Source organism: Ranitomeya variabilis, chromosome 7 (assembly GCF_051348905.1).
Source record: "Ranitomeya variabilis isolate aRanVar5 chromosome 7, aRanVar5.hap1, whole genome shotgun sequence".
NCBI lineage: Eukaryota > Metazoa > Chordata > Amphibia > Anura > Dendrobatidae > Ranitomeya > Ranitomeya variabilis.
This window is the reverse complement of record NC_135238.1, coordinates 123738676-123764198: the sequence shown is the minus strand read 5'-3', so window position 1 is coordinate 123764198 and position 25523 is coordinate 123738676. Positions and strand designations below refer to the sequence as shown.

At 42.3% G+C, this 25523-nt stretch overlaps 1 protein-coding gene across 3 annotated transcripts in view; it reads left to right on the top strand.

The window, feature by feature from the left end:
* The window catches only part of PIKFYVE (phosphoinositide kinase, FYVE-type zinc finger containing), a 450712-nt gene that overhangs the window by 109083 nt on the left and 316106 nt on the right, over positions 1-25523 (top strand). For 2 of the 3 annotated variants that reach the window (XM_077275690.1, XM_077275692.1), the window contains 3 exons: positions 12214-12325; positions 14158-14305; positions 15315-15482. In XM_077275690.1, coding sequence (XP_077131805.1) covers positions 12214-12325; positions 14158-14305; positions 15315-15482 — 428 coding nt within the window. The remainder of the gene's footprint in view (positions 1-12213; positions 12326-14157; positions 14306-15314; positions 15483-25523) is intronic. The other variant, XM_077275691.1, reaches the window with a different exon arrangement.

Below are 25523 nucleotides of genomic sequence, written 5' to 3'. Positions count from 1 at the left end.
TTCACCATCCAACCTGATGGAACTGGAGAGGATCTGCAAGGAAAAATGGCAGAGGATCCCCAAATTCATGTGTGAAAAACTTGTTGCATCATTCCCAAGAAGACTCACTGTACTAGCTCAAAAGGGTGCTTCTACTCAATACTGAGCAAAGGGTCTGAATACTTATGATCATGTGATATTTCAGTTTGTTTTTTTTTAATAAATTTGCAAAAATTACTACATTTGGTTTTTTTTCAGTCAAGATGGGGTGCAGAGTGTACATTAATGAGAAAAAAATGAACTTTTTTGAATTTACCAAAATGGCTGCAATGAAACAGAGTGAAAAATTTAAAGGGGTCTGAATACCTTCCATACCCGCTGTATGTATGTGTGTGTGTATGAGAAAGCAAACCCAACCAATATATGGATAACCAGAAAAAGCACGAAGCAGAAAGTAGATCTAAAAAATGCCTTTATTAATTATAATTGGCAAGATAAAAGCAAAACATTTGTGCGCACAACAGGACTCAGGAGCAATACATATAATTGTTCAATGAATAAGTGGTAATGGCCGACCCAGTTTATATATAAAAGTAGTACTTCCCTCCAGTGAAAGTTTTTGAAAAAATGTGCAAAATATGAACAAGGTAGGGTAGATTAAAATAACTCATAGGTGTATCAATATGCAAAAAAAAATAATAATAATTCCACATGGCAGTGCAAGTGTGCAATGTGCAATACTGCAATTAGTGTTCCATGACACAGCAACACATAGATCCTATAAAAAAGTGCAATGTGCATAAATTGGGAGGTACTCGATATCTACCTTTCTGGGTCACCATGTCCCGTAATAGCGCACCCCGACGCGCGTTTCGGATTTTATCCTTCGTCAGGGCCCTCTATCTATCTATCTATCTATCTATCTATCTATCTATCTATCTATCTATCTATCTATCTCAGGATGATACTGCAGGTGGCAGTAGCTCAAGCTTCCACTTGAGTGGCATCAGGTGGTTATGTCGTAACGTAACAGAACGTAATGTAACAGAATTTTTCCCACCACAGGGACAGCTGTAGTACATCCCATGGTTTCTGTGTCCCCCAATGAAGCGACTGAGAAATGTAGGTTCTTAGTACTCGGCTTTAAAATATGTTCCTTGTTGGTCTTCAGTTGGGGACGAGAAACCGTTAAATACACTACATATTAAGCATCAACAGATATAACTGCGCCATCTATGGACACTGCAATGTAACTCCTCCAATGTATAATAAGTCTGTAGCTTGTTGCATCTATTTCGACACCATTTCTCAAAAGTGAAGACTTATTCAATCATTTCTAACTTCTTTATAAACCTTTGGTGCCTTTTAGCAGTTAGTGCCTTTGCAAATATATATCATGTCATCAGTTGGACAGTTTGTTTAATGTCCAAGTTTTTGAGTTATATAGATTTAACCCCTTAAGCCCCAAGGTTGGTTTGCACTTTAATGACCGGGCCAATTTTTACAATTCTGACCACTGTCCCTTTATGAGGTTATAACTCTGGAACGCTTCAACAGATCCCAGTGATTCTGACACTCTTTTCTCGTGACATATTGGGCTTCATGATAGTGGTAAAATTTCTTTGATATTACCTGCGTTTATTTGTGAAAAAAACGGAAATTTGGCGAACATTTTGTAAATTTTGCCAATTTCCAACTTTGAATTTTTATGCCCTTAAATCACAGAGATATGTCACACAAAATACTTAATAAGTAACATTTCCCACATGTCTACCTTACATCAGCACAATTTTGGAACCAAAATTTTTTTTTGTTAGGGAGTTATGAGGGTTAAAAGTTGACCAGCAATTTCTCATTTTTACAACACCATTTTTTTTTAGGGACCACATCACATTTGAAGTCATTTTGAGGGGTCTATATGATAGAAAATAACCAAGTGTGACACCATTCTAAAAACTGCACCCCTCAAGGTGCTCAAAACCACATTCAAGAAGTTTATTAACCTTTCAGGTGTTTCATAGGAATTTTTGAAATGTTTAAAAAAATAATGAACATTTAACTTTTTTTCACAAAAAATTTACTTCAGCTCCAATTTGTTTTATTTTACCAAGGGTAACAGGAGAAAATGGACCCCAAAAGTTGTTGTACAATTTGTCCTGAGTACGCCGATACCCCATATGTGGGGGTAAACCACTGTTTGGGCGCATGGCAGAGCTCGGAAGGGAAGGAGCGCCATTTGACTTTTCAATGCAAAATTGACTGGAATTGAGATGGGACGCCATGTTGCGTTTGGAGAGCCCCTGATGTGCCTAAACATTGAAACCCCCCACAAGTGACACCAATTTGGAAAGTAGACCCCCTAAGGAACTTATTTAGATGTGTGGTGAGCACTTTGACCCACCAAGTGCTTCACAGAAGTTTATAACGCAGAGCCGTGAAAATAAAAAAATCATTTTTTTTTCCCACAAAAATGTTTTTTTAGGCCCCCAAATTTTTATTTTCCCAAGGGTTACAAGAGAAATTGGACCCCAAAAGATGTTGTCCAATTTGTCCTGAGTACGCTGATACCCCATATGTTGGGGTAAACCCCTGTTTGGGCGCACGGGAGAGCTCGGAAGGGAAGGAGCACTGTTTTACTTTATCAATACAGAATTGGCTGGAATTGAGATTGGACGTCATGTCGCGTTTAGAGAGCCCTGATGTGCCTAAACAGTGGAAACCCCCAATTGTAACTGAAACTAACCCAACCACACCCCTAACCCCAACCACACCCCTAACCCCAACCACGCCCCTAACCCCAACCATGCCCCTAATCCCAACCCTAACCACACCCCTAACTCCAACACACCCCTAACCCTAATCCCAACCGTAAATGTAATACAAACCCTAACTCTGACTTTTGCCCCAACCCTGACTTTTGCCCCATCCCTAACTTTAGCCCCAACCCTAACCCTAACTTTAGCCCCGACCCTAACTGTAGCCCTAACTTTAGCCCCAACCCTAACCCTAACTTTAGCCCCAACCCTAACCCTAACTTTAGCCCCAACTCTAACTGTAGCCCTAACCCCAGCCCTAACCCCAAGCCTTTCTCTAACCCTAGCCCTAGCCCTAACTCTAACCCTAAAGGGAAAATGGAAATAAATAATTTTTTAACATTTTATTATTTTTCCCTAACTAAGGGGGTGATGAAGGGGGGTTTGATTTATTATTTTAGCAGGTTTTTAGCGGATTTTTATGATTGGCAGCTGTCACACACTAAAAGACGCTTTTTATTGCCAAAAATAGTTTTTGCGTCTCCACATTTTGAGAGCTATAATTTTTCCATACTTTGGTCCACAGAGTCACGTGTGGTCTTGTTTTTTGTGGGACGAGTTGACGTTTTTATTGGTACCATTTTTGGGAATGTGACATTTTTAGATCGTTTTTTATTCCGATTTTTGTGAGGCAGAATGAACAAAAACCAGCAATTTGTGAATTTCTTTTGGGGGAGGTGTTTATACCATTCTGCGTTTTGATAAATTGATAAAGCAGTTTTATTCTTTGGGTTAGTACGATTACAGCGATACCTCATTTATATCATTTTTTTTATGTTTTGGCGCTTTTAAAAACTATTTTATAGAAAAAATAATAATTTTTGCATCGCAACTATTTTAATTTTTCGCTGATGATGCTGTATGGCGGCTCGTTTTTTGCAGGACAAGATGACGTTTTCAGCGGTATCATGGTTATTTATATCCGTCTTTTTGATTGCGTGTTATTTCACTTTTTGTTCGGCGGTATGATAATAAAGCGTTGTTTTTTGCCTCGTTTTTTTTTTTTTTTTCTTTACGATGTTCACTGAAGGGGTTAACTAGTAGGACCGTTTTATAGGTCGGGTCGTTACGGACACGGCAATACTAAATATGTGTACTTTTATTGTTTTTTTTTTTTTTATTTAGATAAGAAATTTATTTATGGGAACAATATTTATTTTTTCTTTATTTAGGAATTATTATTATTATTTTTTTTTTACACATCTAAATATTTTTTTTTTTACATTATCACATTGTCCCTGGGGGGGACATCACTATATAGTGACAGATCGCTGATCTGACACTTTGCAGAGCACTATGTCAGAACAGCGATCTGACGTGCACTGCTCCAGGCTTACAGGCGCCTACTCTGAGCAGGCGCTTGTAGCCACCTCCCTGCAGGACCCGGAAGTAGCCCCGTGGCCATTTTGGATCCGGGGCCTGCAGGGAGGAGGCGCTCGGTACAACGCGAGCACATCGCGATGTACCGAGGGTCTCAGGGAAGCCCGCAGGGAGCCCCCTCCCTGTGCGATGCTGGAACGCTGCGATCATCTTTGATCGCGGTGTGCCCGGGGGTTAATGTGCCAGGAGCGGTCTGTGACCGCTCCTGGCACATAGTGCCGGATGTCAGCTGCGATAGTCAGCTGACACCCGGCCGCGATCGTCATATGGGATTAAGGAGTTAATTTCTGTTTCTGCTGCCTTTTATCTATTTACTGATTTCCCTTTCTGAGAGTCAAGATATATCCTCTCATGATGTGGGTTCCTATGCACTAGTAGTGCTCACTTTATATGAGACGTGTACTGGTGGTTTAGCTTTGTTTTGTTCTTAGTAAACGTCTTGGTTCTGTATCTGGGTGCGGTAGTATTTGTTCACCTTGTGTATTTGGGTTTGCCATTATTTCAACCATTTGCTCATTGTTTTTCCGTAATCTTTTCATTATTTTTTCCTTCTAATGCTTCAAGTGTGTGTTACGTTTCTATTGAACGTTCCTTCTTTCGCCAGGTCAAGGGCTGCGCGATAGGGATGAGATTTGTCCCCAGTTATGCAAATCTTTTCATGGGGGCATTTGAGTGTCTCTTCATCATGCAGTCCGACCTGGCACTGGGCAAAATAGCCCTTTAGCGACGCTTCATAGATGATCTGTTCATTATCTGGACCGGCACAGAGGAGGGAGCTCTTGAATTCATCTGCAATCTAAACTTGAATACCTGGGGCCTCCGCTTTACAGCTAGTACCTCCACTACGTCCATCCAGTTCCTGGACCTGTTGGTACATGTTGACAAATTAGACTGGTTTTCCACCACCACACATTTTAAAGTAGATGTGACAAGTTACCTTAGCTTCACCAGTGGTCATCTACCCAAGTGGATTCAATATGGGCCTGCAATATGTAGGTTGCTCCATACATACGATGCATGCTAAATTGAACAAGCATCGGCAGAATATCCGAAATGGCTTTCTCCTGCACAGTCTTTCTAAACATTTTTTAACACTGCATCAAAAAAATCCCAAAACGTTGAAACTATCGATTGACCACATACCTGATGCCGTGGCTGATCGCCTCAACAGTCTAATCAATAGAGAAAGCTTTTGGATATTTGAGCTTGGTACGCTTGCCCCTGAAAGTCTGAATTTAACAATTGATAAAGTGACCAGATAACCCTATTTGTCTTTTGTTATCTATCCGTTTCATCTATGTGGTCTTTTTATATTGTCTACTAACCTGTTAACATATTATATCTGTTTATTTTACTGCTTTTAGCATATTTTATAAATTTTAAACATGGTTAATTCACATTTTTTTTATCTTCTTTTTTCTCCTTTTTGATTATAATTTATGATGTCATCTTAACATGTGACTATGATCATATCATGTGGCTGTTTTGACTGTTGTGAATGACTGCTTCCCGTTTAAATGCCCCATCCCTTTTGTCATTAATAAACATCCACCTGATGAAGACGGATCCTCTGTTGAAACATGTTGTGGTTTAACCCCATCTCTCGTCTGTGTCTCTTTCCTGCGCTCCTCAGACCGTTTATCATTGTTTCATTACTTAGAGTAATTCTGTCTGTTTTAGGATTTAGGATTCTGTATCCTTTGCCGTTGTGATTGTATCCTACAAAGATTCTTTCTGTGGCTTTGCTTTGACGTTTGGAGCGCTTCTGAAGTATTTCACACTTGCTTTTTCACCATGCCATAGTGCTTATGGGGACTTCTCCACCATTTTTGAAAAGAGTCGCTTCTATAGATAAATGGCTGTTAGTGCAGCTTCACCCCAATATTTTTCAGGTAGATTGGAATCTGTTCGCATATATCTAATCATTTCAGCCAAGGTTCTTTCCTTTCTCTCTGCCACACCATTCTGTTCAGGTGTGTATGGGACTGTTATTTCATGTTGTGTCTTACATAGTCTTTATTTGATGTCCTTTGTATTCACCGCCATTACTTTGAATACTAATTGGCTTTCTCTGAAACTTGTTACCTCACATTATCTTCTAGTTTACTGAAAACTTCGCTCTTATTCTTTATTAGATAGGGGACTGTGTATTGTGAATAGTCATCTTTGAAAATCACCATATAACTGTTACCTCCGGGTGTACTCACTTTAATGGGGCTCTTGTCTGCCTATGTTTAGGAGTTTCCCTTGTAGGTTTGGATTTGATGCAACATTTTCACATCTCATGGTGGTCGGACAAGTGGGCATTATTAGATCCTGTGTCAGATTTCTGTTGAGCAGTTTCTTTATACTTTCTGGATGCACACCTATGGCACATGTGTATACAGGTTCGTCTGTTCCTTCACTGTGTTGAAATGATACCAATGCTCAGTCACTTTAGCATTGGTTATTATCTTGTTTCTATCCAGGATAATGCATTCATCATCTTTGAATGTTACAGCGAGTCCTTTAGCTGTCATGCATTTTACAGATACCAGTCCTCCTTCTATGCCAGGAACATACAAAGCACCCTTTACGTTTTGCCCACTGTCATCAGGACAGACTAGGATTCCATGTCCTATTCCTTCTGCATTTATTTTTTCTTCCGTCTGCAAGAAAAATTGTTTCCCTGTTGCTTGAGTCAAGTTCTGTAACGAAACTTGTATCACTGATCATGTGACTTGTAGCTCCTGAGTTAATCACTTGTTGCAGGGCTGGGACATCATTTGTCACTGTACCATTCCCATGGTCTGCACATGGCTCCGAGATTGTGCTTTCAGCTTTTGTTTAGTCCCTTTCAGAACAAACTTGTGGTGTTCTGCTTTCCATGCTGTACAATCTTTCTTTACATGTCCATGTTTCCTACATCTGAAAGACGTTCTTGTCTCTGTACTGTAGGATCTTTTATTTATGACCTTTTCACTGTCATTCTCTGAAGACTCCTGCACAAGTTCCTTTCTTCTCTGATATTCATCCATTAGTCCGTTCTTAAACTCTAGTGTCAGGTCTACCTCAGGTCATGTCTCCATTAATTAGGGCAGTGTATGAATTTGGTAATAAATGACATAACATCTTGGCTGCTACATGGCTGTCGTGAATATCTTCACCGGCTGACCTTGGCTTTGCAGTCACTTCCAGCATTGCATTTATAAGCTCTTACATGTCCGTATCTTTGCTTTTTATTCAGTTTCCTTAGCAGAAATAGTTTGCGGTTTAAGCTGAATCTTTCATGCAGCCTATTCAGGGCCTCCATTATTCCTTTCGCCTTCACATCTCCTGTGGATTAGCTGGTCATCCTCCACTAGCAAGCTGATAGTAGCCTCTGCTTGTCTGTTTTCCTTCCACCATTTCTGATCATTACCCTGTGGTCTTTCTGTAGTCATCACCTCCCACAAGTCATCTTTGGAGAGTAACATCTCCACTTCAAACTTCCATTTGGTAGTTATCATTATTCAGTTTGGCCACTGTAAATTTCAACTCTGAACGGTCAGCCATTTTCCCTTGTGTGCCTTAATTGGTTATTTAAGAGCTGAACCTTTCTTAAAAATCCTTGTATTCACCAAGACCTGCTGTCTTCTATGTCTGGGCCCTAACCTGATGCAGATTGTTCACCTTCAGTAGAAGTAACAGCAATCAGACATTTGTGGGACAAACCTGAGTTTCCTTGTGACATACAGGAATTATACAAATCATCAACGGAGAGAAAAAAGAGACTTATCCTAAGATGGCTGCTATACTAGAGAGTGACAGTTTAAACAAGAGAAACCGTTAGATATATTACATGTTAAGCATCAACAGATACAGCAGCGCCATCTTCTGACATTGCAATGTAACTCCTGCAACATGTAATAAGTCTGTAGCTTGTATGTATTTCAACTCAAGCAAGGTATAGTGGGGAGGAAACCATTTTTATTTCAGTGTACTAATAGTGTCAGCCTCCCTGTAACAGCAGACTATCCCATGGTTTCTGTGTCCCCAATGAAAGTTAATGAGGTATACGGTGAGTACCAGATATCAACGTTTCTCTTCATGTAATTGCAGAAAGACTTGATTTTGAGCCCAGAGCTCTATTAGGAGCACATAATGACGCCCAGGACTCATTGCTATTTAGAAATGTATTCTGCATCCTGGCAACAAACCCACATCTGCAGGCAATGTAATAAAAACTATATTCAGGGTAAAGGAGAACAAGGCGTCCTGGAAGTGATGATTTACCCCACAGAGCCCTGATTTCAACAACATAGCGTCTCTCTGGGATTACTTGAAGATTCAGAAGGATTTGTACAAGCCTACATCCACAGAATATCTGTGGTTAGTTCTCTGAGATGTTGGGGACAACCACTCTGCTGAGTTCCTTTAATAACTGTGTACAAGTGTACCTAGAAGAATTGATGCTTTGTTGCTGTTATGAAGGAAAGAGGTGGTTAGACCAAATTGATTTAGTTTAAAACTTAATTTGCTCATTCACTTTGCATTTTGCTAATTGATAAAAATAAACTATTTACATTTCAATTATTGAAAGCATTGTTTGCAGCATTTTTTCCCACATGTGCCTAAAACTTTTTCACAGGGGTGTGTGCGTGTGTGTTTGGATGCCCACATCTTCATATACTTATTTCCTCAATGGAGGGTCACAGTAAGATGGCCAATAATGGAGAAACACGTCAGGGTCTGGAACCACCACTATTATCCAATGGCAGTAGTGTAGTTAGTACCAGCCCTTGTTCTCTGCATCTTACTGTGGCATGACTAGGCTGATGGCCATAAGTTGGTACGAGCTGGCGATCATCTCATGTAGGAACCTTTCTCCCTCGCTCACGCAATGTACACAGAGTGTGTAGATCGCAGGAAAGGACAAGAATCTGTAAGTTGCAGGACATAGTTGGTTCCATCTTTCATCTATGGGAAGTGAGGATAATCCATATTATGAAACCGACCGGCCAGTCGGAGAAAGAACTTAACTTGGATATATTTAAGAATGAAGTTCTCCCCCTCGTGGTACATCACAAAATTTAGTACAAATGCCAATATTAGTAATAAAATACATGATACTGCTGCCCTTGTGGGAATATACTTGAACTACAGTTAGTACAGTACAATTATTGACTTGCTGTGACCCTTCAAAACCTAACATTATTTGATATGTACTGTATAGATACAGTGGGGAAAATAAGTATTTGATACACTACCAATTTTGCAAGAGAGGTCTGTAATTTTTATCATAGGTACACTTCACCGGTGAGAGACAGGGTCTAAAAATTAAAAAACAGAAAATCATTGTATGATTTTTACATAATTAATTTGCATTTTATTGCACGAAATAAGTATTTGATCACTAACCAACCAGCAAGAATTCTGTCTCCCACAGACCTGTTAGTTTTTCTTTAAGAAGCCCTCCTACTCTGCACTCATTACCTGTATTAATTTCATCTGTTTCAACTTGTTACCTGTATAAAAGACTCACACAATCAATCACACTCCAACCTCTCCACCATGGCCAAGACCAAAGAGCTGTCTGAGGACACCAGGGACAAAATTGCAGACCTGAACAAGCCTGGGATGGTCTACAAGACAATAAGCAAGCAGCTTGGTAAGAAGGCCTCAACTGTAGGCACAATTATTAAAAAATGGAAGAAATACAAGATGACTGTCAATCTTCCTTGGTGTTGGGTTCCATGCAAGATCTCGCTTCGTGGGGTAAGGATGATTCTGAGAAAGGTCAGAAATCAGCCCAGAACTGTAAGGGAGGACCTGGGCAATGATCTGAAGAGAGCTGGGACCACATTCTCAAACATTACCGTTAGTAACACACTACACCGTCATGGATCAAAATCCTGTAGGGCACGCAAGGTCCACCTGTTCATGCCATCACATGTCTAGGTCTGTTTGAAGTTCGCCAATCTGGATGATCTATTAGAGGCTTGGGAGAGGGTCATGTGGTCAGATGAGACCAAAATATAACTTTTTGGTATCTTATCCACGCTCCGTGTGTGGAGGAAGAAGGATGAGTACAACTCCAAGAACACCATCCCAACTGTGAAGCATGGTGAGGGAAACATACTTTGGGGGTGCTTTTCTGCAAAGGGGACAGGACGACTGCACCGTATTGAAGGGAGGATGGATGAGGTCATTGACGGCATCAGCACCCGGGCAAGTGCCAGGGTCCTGAGCAAGCGAGGGGGCCCACTCACCATCGGGGACACCGGTGCCTATGTCATTGCCGGTGCGCGCGAGTTGGCCCCACACTTGCTCAGTGCCCTGGCCTTTGCGACACTTACCTATTCTTGTTCCACCGCTGCGGGGTCTTCCACATCTCCTGACTGTGAGTGTGCGATGAAGTCACGTCTATGCATCCTCTGCCTGAACAGTGACAGTACAGAGAGCTGGAAGACTGCGACACTAAGGAGTTCAGAGCAAACCAGCAGCCAGCGGGGAGAGGTGAGGATTTCTTTTTTTTTTACTGTTTGAAGCAAAATATGGGGACCATTATATATGGATGTTTATATTGACCCATCATACACTGGAGCATCATATATGGGGTCCATTATATATGGAGCATCATATGGGGGCCATTATATATGGAGCATTATATGGGGCTTATATACTGTATGGAGCATTATATGGGACCCATTATGTATGGAGCAATATTTGGTAGCATTATACAGTATGGGCCATTATATGGGGCTCATTATACTGTTTGGAGCATTATATGAGGCTCATTATAATGTATGGCGCAATATATGGGACCTGTTACATACTCTATGGAACAATATGTGGGGCTTATTCTGTATGGAGCGCTGTGTCGTGCCCCTAATACTGGAGGACTATACTGTGTGGTTTCTGAGCTATTGTAGAATTTACAATAGATATCACTCGTAATGTAAGATGTAAGTGAAATCTGGCATTGTACTATACTTATTTCTCTGCTGTATCTGTGCATCATGAATAGTGGTTTGTGGAGCTGACCCTGGATGGGGTCATGTATCGCAAGATTTTGGCCAACAACCTCCTTCTGTCAGTAAGAACATTAAGGATGGGTTGTGACTGGGTCTTCCAGCATGGCAATGACCCGAAACACGCAGCAAGGGCAACTAAAGCATGGCTCCGTAAGAAGCATTTCAAGCTCCTGAAGTGGCCTAGCCTGTGTCCAGACCTGAACTGAATAGAGAATCTTTGGAAGGAAGTGAGACTCAATGTTGCCCAGTGACAGCCCCGAAACCTGAAAGATCTGGAGAAGATCTGTATGGTGGAGTGGGCCAAAATCCCTGCTGCAGTGTGTGCAAACTTGGGGAAGAGCTACAGGAAACGCCTGACCTCTGTAATTACAAACAAAGGTCTCTGTACCAGATATTAAGTTCTGTTTTTCTATTGTATCAAATACTTATTTCATGCCAAAAAAATGCTAAATAATTATGTAAAAATCATACAATGTGAGTTTCTGTTTTTATTTTTAGACCCTGTCTCTCACAGGTGAAGTGTACCTACATTAAAAATTACAGACCTCTCCATTCTCTGCAGGTGGGAAAACTTGCAAAATTGGCCGTGTATCAAATACTCATTCCCCCACTGTATAATCAAGAAAGTGGAGAATTAATGATGGCTAAGTGAAAACCAGTATAATTGTGTATCTATGATTGGAGATACTGCCATCTGTAAAGACTACAACCCGCTAGTTCTGCTCTTGGATCCTCCCAGTTATGATGTGACCGTATCTGCTTCCCCTCCTAGTGATCAGTATACACAAGCCACCTGTCTTTCCACCTTGAAAATAATTCCTTCATTTATTTCCTACATTTCAGCTACATGGACCTGCCTTTGAAATTCCCCCTCTCTTTGAATTATTCACAGAAGCTGATGTTTGGGTGCTGGTGGCTTTCACAAATAATCTGTGTTGGTCTGGTGCTGCTTTTTTCCTTTTACATTATTTGCTCTTTTACTTTGGGACACAATATTGATTTTTTTTTTAAATGCTGATCTCTGGTTTGTTTCTTGTGATTTTCAGAGCACAGGCTATAGCTATTGGACAAGCCCTTGTTGATGGCAGATGGCTGGACTGTGTCACCCACCATGATCAGCTTTTCCGGGATGAATATGCCTTGTACCGACCTTTACAGGTAGCGATTTACAACCACGCCAACATCTAATGGCAATTATAGCAACACTACCTGCCAACGATATCAGACAGTCACAAAAATACCCATATATCTTGCATTAGACAATAAGAGGGAAGATCTGAAAATGCAAGTAGCCTAACATGTTCACAGTATTGGTGACCTTTCTGGGCCGTGATGGGGGTCTTACTCTCCTCACCCCCACTGATCCGCTCGTCCTATTTACCCACATTCTGACTACACCGTTGTGGCTTTGCTGGGTTTCATTGACGTGAATGGCACTGAAATGATGTGCTGTGCAGGTAAGTACCGCAGAATGGGTTGGAGTGTTTGCAGCGGCTTGCAGGAGTATTCACCCCTTTTGGCTTTTTACCTATTTTGTTGTTGCGTGACAAAAATATTTAAACACAGGTTGTAATCTGATTTGTGTGTGATGCATCAGCACTAAATAGTCTCAGTTGGTGATGTGAGAAGAATATAGGCATTAATTACATTTATGGCCTCAATTAAAAATTGGCATGTGCATATGTATTCACCCCTTTTGCTATGAAGGCCCTAAAATTTTTTGCTGCAAGCAATTCCCTTCATAAGTCCCAAGCTTAGTGAAAGGAAGTCCACCTGTGTGTAATCTAAGTGTCACGAGTCTGTCAGTATATTCACACCTGTCTGAAAGGCCACAGAGGCTACAACACCATTAAACAAGCCAGTGCTGTATGCAGCATTATAGAATGTTCATCAGAAGAATGGCACCGCACAGAAGACTCAGTAACCTGGGCTGGAAGCATGACCTCACAGCACAGCGTCAGGAGGGAAAAGGTACTCCTGTATATAATGTACACGAAGGAACTTGGAGTAATCACCAAGGAAAGGGATTGTTAGAAAACAGAAGTGTTTATGGGTACAAAGAACATAGATCTAAAAACCTAGATCCTAAAGGTACGATGGACAGACGAGCAACACCAAAAAGTACAAATGGTATAAAGACACCACTTCAGCCGACACGGAGAGCTACAGCATTTACACACAGTGATGTGGAGAGCTGGACATGTACACGCTGCTGAGTGTTCAGTATAGCACCACCACAGTGCCATAACATAGTGCAATATAGACCAAAATGCAAGAAGCCCTTGTGCCGGCCGGTGGTAAGCTACCTCAGCACTGTGATCTGACTGCGTAGCGCTGAGAGCTTGGTGTGACTGCCTTCATTATATACGGTCCTTGTCCTGCACTGCGCAGGTATTATCCTGTACCTATTGTGCATGGGAACTATATACACATCTACACCCTTATCTAGCTTCTTCATGCACTGGTAATTCAGCGTTTAAGGGACCATTAGAAACTAAAGCAATTCACTTTTTTTTTTCTTGTGAATGTATCAGGAGTGTTTGTCCATTTATTGGGGGGGTGAATAGTTATGCACAGTAAAGTTTTCATTTTTTTTGTCCTATTTGTTTGCTTCACAATAAAAAAATAAGACACAAATGTTCACAGTTGTAGGCATGTTCTGTATATGAACTGATCCAAACTGAAAAAAAAGTGAAATTCCAGGTTGTGAGGTAACAAAACAAATGTGCCAAAGGGTGTGAATACCTTCACAGGCCACTGTAGCTGTTTGGGGGCTGAGCGTTGGATCCCCACTGATCAGATACTCTTCCTAAGGATAGGTCATCACAGTTCTGAGCCTGGAAAACCTTTTCTTGGCTTCTTGTAACAGTGGAGATATGTTGGTGTTGGCACTGATCAGCTGAGGTGAATCTGTCCTGGGATCTTCCCTTGTGGAAGGCTTTTACGTGACTGTTTAATTTCTGGCTTCAGAGAATGTACTGTCCTTTCAGAGCACGGAGTTTTCAGAGACCCCATCACCTGACAGCGATTCAGTGAACTCTGTGGAAGGACATTCTGAGCCATCTTGGTTTAAAGACATTAAATTTGATGACAGCGACACAGAACAAATCGTGGATGAAGGGGAAGACAACTTAACCAGTAAGATAAAAAGAAATCCATAAACTTCCATGTGGAAGATGTAAAAGGGCTGATCCAGCACGTTTCACATCAGGGGGTTAGAGGCGCTACTGACGTTGCGTCATTGGCCACGTGACAGGTCTGATGTGCAGTCACTGGGAACTGTGCCCCAGACCTGTCGTCACCTGGCAGATAATTTTTAATAATAATTTTATTTATATAGCGCCAACATATTCCGCAGCGCTTTACAAATTATAGAGGGGACTTGTACAGACAATAGACATTACAGCATAACAGAAATCACAGTTCAAAATAGATACCAAGAGGAACGAGGGCCCTGCTCGCATCATTGATGCAATGTCAGCAGATCCGCTCACCTCCCCGTAAGGAGCGAAGGGCTTCCAGATAAACCACCTATGGGAATGCACGGCTCTGACATGGCCCGTTAGTCTGGAGGGTCCTTGATGTGTGTAGTGCCAGAATCTGAGTGTGCTCTGCTGTTACTGACGCGCACACCCCACTGTCTGCAGACCTTTCCCATTAGTTCCCACTTCATGCATCATGACTACACGAGAGCATGCGAATGTCAGTGTGATGCCTGAATGCCGCAACTAATCACGGCCACATCCAAGGAGTTGTCTTTCACATGCCCTCTAGTGTATGATATGGTGGTCTTGTTCCTGCTCCATAACCAGAGTTCTGCTGCTTCCGCTAGTTCTGGCTTTTAATTACTAGCCGTTTCTCTGATTTTGCTTTGCAGCCTCTAGTAGTAGAAGCTTCATGTTCGGAAATCTAGATTCTTCACTATGAAGTCCCCAAGTGTCCATCCTGAGGTTCACCTAATGTATTCAGCGCTCTCCTCTCCTTTATTATTGTAGTCCCCCATGTTTAAACCTGAATTGTTGGTTGCATTTAAGGACTGACCTTGGGGACCTCCATTTACTAAATGTAGTTTTTCCCCTCCACCCTGATTACCCCTTGTTTTCCCTCCTTTCCCTTTGCTTTCCTCCCCTTGCTTTATCGTGCAAAGATTCCGCAAGTCCTAGTAAGCGTACGTCAGTCAGCAGCTTCCAGTCTGCTATGGACAGTGACTCTGCAGCTTCCATCAGCCTCAATGTGGAGATGGACAACGTCAACTTCCACATCAAGAAGCACTCCAAGTACCCCCATGTGCCCCCTCACCCTGCTGACCACAAAGGTATTAAGCCGCTCAGATGGCCTCTGCCATGATCTTCTTAACACTTTTATACCTAGAATTGTGCCTTCTATCCATTGGTAGGATGACAGTGCTTAACCTCTTAATGACCAGGCCTGAACAATTGGCCAGTTTTCCAATTTTATTTTTTTATTTTTTTTGTTTGTTTTGCTTCTTTGGTTTTCAGCAGCCATAATGGTTTTTTTTTGTTTCAATGTTTTATGAGAGACCAATTGAAATATTCTTAATACTGTTTTAATTGTGTAATCAATACAGGACTTTTTTTGCGACACAAATAAAGAAAAAAGGAATTTGATTTTAGTTTTTTTGGTTTACTTTTTTGTATAGTTTTTGTTTCACACCAAATAAACGGTTGATTTTTTTTTTTGTGAACTTTACAGATTAGTGCTCATGGAGTGCTATTTAGCTGGTGAATTGGAAGACATAAGCGGTAATAAACAACTTCTGTCTTCTCCCCAGACACCCACCCTGCTCTTGCTAGATCACAGGAGCTTTGACCCCCATTCTGTAATTATACAATAGCGTGGGGTCAAAGTCCAGCACAAACAGCTGTAAATGTGTTACCTGGTCATTAAGAGGTTAAATCTGGGGATCAATTATCCACAATTGTTGCCCCAGCACATAATTGTTGCATTTCAGTATGTTTTTATTTTGATTTTTTACTTTACCCAAAAGGCAAGTATCCATAAAACGCAAGCATAGTATATAGGGACATGCCCTGCCTCAGTTTTGCTATATTAGGTATTGAAGTCACAAGCAGGACATTAGCTATTATGTTTTTGCTACATAATCTGAGGACAAAAGGGTTAAAACACTGAATTAAACTGTGGTGTTTATTAACCTGTGTGCTGTTTACTTACAGTGAAGGTTTTATCACTAGGACATTATCATTACTTGGTCTGATGTGCACCTGACTGCTTGTCTGACTCATCCCCTCCTGTGATAAGCAGCTCCCTGTCTATGGACATTGTATATAGGGAGCCTGGTGTGTGCGGGGGCAGCTTTCTCAGCTCTGCTGCATTCTATACGTAAAAGCTCTGATTGTGTCACAACTGCTGTACCCAGTATCTAAGTGATACATTGCTGGATTCAGGGTCTCTTCCCCTACACCAGGCTGCTCTCAGATGAGGGAGCTAAAACCTGCTGACAGATTCCCTTTAAGTCTACATTTGGCTTACCTTAGTTATGCACATTTACAATAACTATGGTCATAGTTTCTTGCCCATAGAGCAATTCGTTGACTTAAATTATACGTATTCTGTTATAAACGTTTTGTGAGCAGTAGGAAGTGAATGCAGCGACGTTCTCTGCTCTGCTCGGTACTGGTTTGTTCTGTATGTCCATGTACTTTTATCTCACAGCCGCATGCATATTTTTCCCCTTTGGGTTGCAGTAATTGTGTGCATGTTGGTTTCTTCCAGTGGTTGTATACTAATAACCATAGACCACATACGTGAATCTCACACAAGCCTCCTATATTTAGGGCCAGCTTTGAGTTTGGAAGCAGTTTTTGATCCCTTCTGAAAACTCCTTTTTCTATAATTCATCCTCCAAGATTACCAGTATTTTATTTACCCATATTAATTGACACTTTTTTTCTCATTCATTTGCACTATATGCCCCCAGGAAGAGAGCGGTCAGTCTAGGGGGTGGGGAGAAGCCTGCGGGGACATACATCTCGGACTAGTCACGTCTGTCAGATGCGCTTCCAGCTATGTTTTTCTCCAAAACGCTACAGGGTGTGTAATTCATGAGTCGGCCTCTGCTTCATGCTGACCGCAGTAAGGGCAGGGAGAATTACGTGATAGGTTCCCTTTACCGTAAAATGGGAATACGAATGTAATCAGGACTTGAGGACATGTTGTAACTTCACCACAAGCTGGTCTCGTATTACTTTCCAGCTGAAGCTTTGTCTCCTTTTCTTCCCCTAAATATTATGTTTTCTGAATTCAAACCCGGGCCCCATTGCCTGTTGTGTCATTTCTGTTATGTTGCTGTTGCTTTTTGATGGGCAGAACATGGAGAATAGAGTAAACCAGAGGAGCCATTCTGAACAAATAGGATCTGTCGTTACAGTCCCTGACCCCAATGCATCTCGCAGTTGACTTTCCTTAAGTCAAAAACTTACATAGCTCAATTTCATAGGAAACCAATTAATTTCTGTGTACATTTTTTTATGGGCTTTGGGAGATATAAACAACATTTGAAAAGAAACAGGTGTGTTCCAGCTTCCAAAACTTCTTTAAAATTAAATTTTTTAATATTCAACTGTTTCTCACTTAATTAGAATATCATCAAAAAGTTAATTTATTTCAGTTCTTCAATACAAATAGTGAAGCTCATATGTTATATAGAGTCATTACAATCAGAGTGGTCTATTTCAAGTGTTTATTTCTGCTAATGTTGATGATTATGGCTTACAGCCAATGAAAACCCAAAAGTCATTATGTCAGTAAATTAGAATAATTAACAAAAAACACCTGCAAAGGCTTCCTAAGCGTTTAAAAAGGTCCCTTAGTCTGTTTCAGTAGGCTCCACAATCATGGGGAAGACTGCTGACTTGACAGATGTCCAGAAGGCAGTCATTGACACTCCACAAGGAGGGTAAGCCACAAAAGGTCATTGCTAAAGAAGCTGGCTGTTCCAGGGGGTCTGGGACAAAATACAAATCCTTTATCCTACCGGCAGAGGTGCTGCTGGGCTTTCGTTCAGCCAGGAGCAATGATTGTCTGTATTCACTCCCTTCCCTTATTTATAGTTTAAGGCTAAGTCCAGAATGAGCAGCCATGCCATGGGCCTGGTGTGGCCACATTGCAGCCAAAATCTCCAGCAGTTAGCAATCGCTGTGGGCTTCCAATTGGCAACTTAAACTATCACTTGATTTTGAGGGAAAACAGTGTTATTTCTGTCAAAATCAATCTAGGGGGTGGGGATTGGGGGCAGAGCGTGGTTCTTGGAATCGCTGGGTTTTCTGGCTGTGGCAGACCCATCAATCACATTATACACTATTCTGTGTAGGGGGCTAACTTGCTACTTTGGGAATTATCATTTAAGTCACATAAGGGAAAATGTACATCACTAACATGTTTTTTGTTGTTGTTAAAACTGCAGTCTAATGTGAAAATAGCACTTTATATAGTTAGATTGTACCTGCTCATTTAGTCTTAGGGGTGCTCCTCATTTTATTCATTTTATTACTGCCCAGGAAATATCAAAATCCCGCGTTAGCCCTGTACTATAGAGCCGCACTTGCACAGTGTTGGCCGGAGAGCTGTGCATGCTCACGGAAGCTGTGTGTATTACCTAGCTTCGCTGATTGTGCAGCCGGAGATGCTTGTCACACAGCGCAGACACGGGGAAAGGCTCGTCACTACGCATGCATGGCTCCCCGTTCATCACTGCAAGCGTGGCTACACAATACATTTTCAAAGCGGGGTTGAGTGACGTTGGCGCAACCCTGGAAACATCCTTCCAAATGCGTGGGCGGCGCCAACCTTGACTGGATGAAATGAAGTACACCCCTATGACTAAATGAGCAGGTACGAGCTAAGTATATAGAGTGCTTTTTACACATGATTAGACCACCGTTCTTAATTAAAAAAAAAATGTGTTAGTGATGCACATTGCATCATTAACAACACACTGGGGACAGCTTACATGCTAAAAAGGACATAACTGGTTCCCTTTGCTCTTACTTGGCTAATGTACAACCTGAATTTGCCAAGTAATAATCTTTAATAATCTTTATTTTTATATAGCGCTAACATATTCTGCAGCGCTTTACAGGTTGCACACATTATCATCGCTGTCCCCATTGAGGCTCACACTCTAAATTCTCTATCAGTATGTCTTTGGAATGTGGGAGGAAACCGGAGAACCCGGAGGAAACCCACGCAAACACGGAGAGAACATACAAACTCTTTGCAGATGTTGTCCTTGGTGGGGTTTGAACCCAGGACTCCAGCACTGCAAGGCTGCTGTGCTAACCACTGCGCCACCGTGCTGCCCCACGTAGAGTAATTTTAAATGTTTAGTGCGATTTGATGTAGGTACTGTGGTAGATCGGCCCACTCGGCTGCTCACTGAGGTAGACACGGGTACACTGTGGCTTTAAGAACTTCCTTTGGTTTATTATAGGCAGCATAAACCAAGGTGTAATTTAGCAAATACAGCCCCTCTGGGGAAAAACAGGAAAACAAAGCAAAATGGTGGCAGAAAACACAGTTCTACTGAGAGCGGGGTTCTTCCCACTCACTGCTATCAGAACACACACGCTTCAGGTTTTAGCATCCAACACATGAGCGAACACTTTCCTGGAGTGTTTCCTCTCCAGGCACAATGGCACACTGAACACTGCTGCCTTTGTAAGGAAACTACTTAAGCCCCAGACCATGTGACTCATCCACCATGTGACTCATCCATCATGTGACTGATCACATGACTGTGACATCACACAGGTCCTGTCAGGACCCGGTGGTGCCAGCTCTGCAGGTGGAGATAAGTGGACATTCTCCCACCCACTCTATGAATGTCCACACAAAACCAGCCCATTTATGCAACTTTAGCTTAAGCCTCACCACACTTCAGAGTGCTGGAGGAGAATAGTTTATATCACTGATGCCATTAAGCGTAGTGACACATATGTCCCAACCAGTAGTTTACCAGTGACTTTGTCACAGTACTTACAGCAAATACTGATGTTCACTTCATATACAATCTATACAGGTACCGTACATTGAAAATTGTCAAATATTGTCCAGTCCTGAATGTGTGAACAGAGCTGAGCTTACTGCATAGACAGTTTTACAAACCAAGTTCTTCTTTATGTTCTTAAATTTACTGAACAGGTACACAGAACTCAGAGCCAAGTTTACAATACTGGTGTAGTACCTGTGTAACAGGCCAGATTAATTAGGCCCAGAACATACCCAGGTTAAAGTGGCCTAGACAAGATTATACCCTTCTGGGCCAGAATATACCCCAGCTGCTGTAGATCAGATTTTTCAGGCTTTTGAGAACCATTGAGTGATATACTCAATAACGGAGCCCCGGGCAGCAAACGGGGCCCCAGGCAGCACACGGGGGGGGCAGAGACAGCGGGCCCCAAGCAGTCCACAGGGCCCCAGGCAGCACACAGGGGTCCCAGGCAGCGCACAGGGGCCCCAGGCAGCACACGGGGGGGCAGAGACATCAAACGGGGTCCGAGGCAGCGCACAGAGGCCCCAGGCAGCGCACAGGGACTCCAGGCAGCACACAGGGGCCCCAGGCAGCTCACAGGGTCCCCAGATAGCACATTGGGCCCCAGGCAGCACACGGGGGGCAGAGACAGCAAACGGGGCCCCAGGCAGCACACGGGGGCAGAGACAGCGAACGGGGTCCCAGGCAGCACACGGGTCCCCAGGAAGTACATGGGGAGGCAGAGACAGAAAACTGGGCTCCAGGCACCACACGGAGCCCTAGCCAGCGCACAGGGCCGCAGGCAACGCACAGGGCCCCAGACAGCGCACATGGGTCAGAGACAGCTCACAGGGGCCCTGCACGCTGCCTCTTCCTCCCCTTGCGCGCTGTCTCTTCCCCATCTTGCGTGCTGTCTCCTCCCCCCTATGCACTGTCTCTGCCCCCCTGTGTGCTGTCTTTGCCCCCTGTGCGCTGTCTGGGGCCTTGTTCTTGAGTATATCACTTAATCCTGTGTGCTGCCTGGGACCCCGTTCACTGTCTCTGCCCCCCCATGTGCTGCCTGGAGCTCCGTTATTGAGTATATCACTCAATGGTTCTCAAAAGCCTGAAAAATCTGATCTACAGCAGCTGGGGTATAAACTGGACTAGGCCAATTTATACCCCGGGGTATAGTTTAGCCTAGGCCAGAATATACCCGGGGTATAATCTGGCCTAGGTCACGTTAAACCCGGTATATTCTGGGCAGGGGGGTTAATCTGGCCTGTTACACCGGAACCAGAGATATTTCTAGAACCAGGTGTACAATGTAGGTTTGGAACCAGAGCCCGGTTTATAACTCAAGTCCAGGACCAGAACAAGGTGCACAACATGAATGCAGGAGCATGTTAGGCTCACTTGGTGAGGTGGATTCATGAAAATCTAGGTCAAGGTGGACACACTGACCTATGGCATTAGCACAGCAGGCTGTTAGCAGGTGAAACAGTAAGGCCCTAAAAGATAGGCTATTCTGAATTGCGGCACTCAGATGTAGGTAGTCATATTCCCAATAGCTATTAGCGTAATTTAAACAGTCATCCCAGTTTATGAAGATCACATGAAATTATGACTTTACCATTCAATAGCAAGCGGAGGCTTAACCAGCAGGTCTGAGGGTTTGTAGAAGTCACAGGTGTGTGCATAGTTGATTGCCACAGAAAACACTAGATTGTAATAGACTCCAAACAGCAACTGAACAAATTACTGTCTGAATTCTCATACATAGGCTGTGGTCACACTAGATATTTTAAAATCTGTCCGATTTTGTTCCTGCAAAGTCAGACAAGTCTAATGAAAGTGTCATGCATTTTTCACACCTAACATCTGATTGCATCTGAATGCAGTACGATTGCTATCCGAATACAATGTGATTTTAACATGAGCTTTTACATAGAGCAATTTTCTCATTTACACATCGTTTTCTAAGGAAATATTCTTCAAAACACATATAGATAGAAAATAAATAGAATAAAAGCTGGCAATTCAGCAGCCACGTACAGTAAAATCACAGCAGGACACAATAGAATATATGGATTGCATACAGTATATACACACAGAATAGATATATAGATGTCAGTGACATACAATTAGTACAGTGTGTGTATGCAGCTTTCTGTATATGTATTTAATTATGAAAAGATTATTTTTCTCAAAAATTGTGTGGGCTCCCATCTAACTTTCTTAATCAGCAGAGGGAATGCTGACGGCTGGGGGCTGATGTTTATAGCCTGGGAAGAGGGCAGTACCCATGGAGCTTCCCAGGCTATTAATATCAGCTCACAACTGTATACTTAGTCTTTACTGGCTATTAAAATGGGGGTCCCCCTATAATTAATAACCAGCAAAGGCTAGGCAGACAGATGCAGGCTGATATTAATAGCCTAGGAAGGAGCCATTGATACTGGCCCCCCTCCCCAGGCTAAAAACATAAGCTCCCAGAAAGGGCGCATCTATATGATGTGCCAGTTTTGGCACTTAGCCTCGCTCTTCCAACTTGCCCTGTAGCAGTGGCAAGTGGGGTAATAGTTGGGGGGGGTTGCTGTCACCTTTATATTGTCAGATGACATCAAGCACAGAGGTTAGTAATGGAGAGGCGTCAACAAGACACAACTATTACTAACCCCGTAGTCATATTGTATAGAAACACACACCCAGAATAAAGTCCATTAATTGAAAGAATGACACCGACTCCTTTTAATAAATCTTAATTAAACCATACTTACTGCATGGCCCATTCCAGAGACACCATTCTCCCCTGAAAAAGAATTAAAATAACAAACAACAATATTCCTCACCTTTCCGCAGAGAAGATGATAATCCATTTGTCCCACGGTGGGTCTAGCTCTGCTACATCTAGATGGCAGGTTTCATGGTTGCATGATGAGACCATACAGCCTGTCATCCAGCAGAGACACTGAGCAGCGTCTACTATCGCTGCCTAACGTCTCGCAGTGAACTCCTATAACCTGCCAGGGCTGAAAGGTTCTGGGAGTTGATATCCAATGAACTCGCTTCACCTAACTGACATCAGCACGAGCGCCGTTAGAAATTTTCCCAGCGCTTTGCCCATATGCAGAAACACATGCATTTACACACCTTGTCATGCTATCAATGGGGTTAAGGATTGCATGAGGATTGTTCTGCTATGCTCAATGCACTTGGGCACGGAAAATCAAGATCCAATGCTGGCAGCTCCCTTTGCAATTGCCAACCAATGATGTCCCAGATGACTTTGATGGGAAACACATTTGGAGATGCTGCAGGCCATGGTAGCATGATTGGGCCACTCAAGCTGCTCTTAGTGGCACAAGCAACGCGTGGCCTTTTGTTGTGTTGAAAAATGGCTCCTGAGAAACGTTCATTTTCCCTCATGAATATCTCTTCATGGCATTGCCTACATAGTCTCCAGACCAATTTACGACTGTCTTTGCATTCAAGACAAAAGTGGCTCACATCACTGAAGAGGATAGACCTCAATTCCACCCTCAATTGCCGTCTTGTTTTGCACCATGACCTCTTTGAGAGCGGTGGCTAGATGTCTGTGGTGACATCTTGCTAGAAGCCAAGTGTCATGCAAATGTCTTTTGAAGGATTGTGCAGACGCTGACTCCTTAGACATGGTATGTGACATTTAATTTCACTTACAGAATGGATCATTACATGCCAGTCTTCAACATGACCACATTGGCAACGTCATGAAGAGGCCTTCATGTGGGAACATCACGCTTATCCTACTCCTGGTCCAGTATACCATATCTGTTTTCAGTGTGACTGGGTACGTACACATTCGCACTGCAACCTTTAACTGACAACCTAGGATAAAAACCGTAAACAGCTGTCCTGCACTTTGAAATAAGCAGTAGTAATGCATGTAAAAAAACAGAGGTTGACACTATTTTTTATCATGAGAGTGTAAAAACTGTCCCACCAAAATGTGTCCCCAATAAAGATAGTCCCTAGGGTTTCTATATATTATTTTGATTCTAGGTTTTGCGTGATCAGTAAGCTGACTTCCTCTTGGTGGTTTTTTAGGTGGTCAAAAATGACTGTTTTTTCAAATACCAATTCTTTTCAAGAAAAGCTTTTTTTGGGGGGAGTTTTTTTTGTTTCCTGATATGGTTTTGAAGAGTTTTTAAACAGTTTTGGAAGAGTTTTTTTCTTGAAGTGTTCTTGTAGTGTTTTAATGTAATAAAGCCCAGTTTGGAAAGGTTTACTTCAGTATTCACTTCAAGAAAGTAACGTGCACTTTATTATTTTCCACCTGTCGCTTTTCAAAACCTCTTCAGGAAAAAAAAGGCCCAAAACACTGTTCATGTGAGCAACAAAGTGAATTTCCAATAGAAATGAGTAGGAAGAGTCTTTCAAGAAGTTTTTGACGAAAATTAAAAAAAAAAAAACGACTTTATCCTCTGCCGTGTTTCCTTGGTCCTCCTATTCATCTTGACTTATGACATTTCAGTAACACAGCAGCAGTTGTCTCCATACATTAGCAGAGGTGGGAAGGCTATGAAGAACAGAAGCTGCCGGCAGTGCACGACCTCTCCCGAATGGCCTCTACACCACTCGTCCTCTTGCACTCCGGTCTACAGGCCTGCACCTCTCTTTTTTGCCAGAATTATTTGCCGTGTCACCAGTGGAGGGCACGTAGAACCTTTCTAGTGTATAGATAGAACCTGGATCGTGTCTTCTCATCGTAGTACATTTCTGCTCTGTTCGCTTGGTTAGGAATAACAAGGTGATCATTTTGCATGCTCCTTTTTGAATCGCCCTGTATCTTCTTGATAAATGATTTCTCACATTGGTCTGTTCTAGTGACGCGGCTGAATAACTCTGCCTTCAATTATTTTGTGATCAAAGTCAAATGAATGGATATCGCTCCTTCCCATTCTGCTCTCATTAGTCCTTTTCTGCTGATCAGTGTGACGCTAATTAAATCCATCTTGGTTCAGCATTGCCACACATAGAAATCCGAACATTCCCAGGGGCGTTTAGTAAGACTTCAGCTTGTTGTATTAGTGATAATGCGAGATTTACCGTACTTCATCTTTGCAAAGCTAATGACTTGGTTTAATGCATTTGAATGGTTTAATAGACTGCAGGGCAAGAATGTATTGTCATTGTGCCTTGTAAAATATTCCTGGTACAATGAACTCATGAATGTATATTATTCCTTGTGTATTCTCATTGCCATTCTACATTTCTGTGCCTATATTACTCCATTTTCTAGAAGACATGCTTTTATATAAAACATGACAACAAAAGGATGATCTTTTTATTGTGGGAGGAATGTGGATCACATACAGTCTCCTT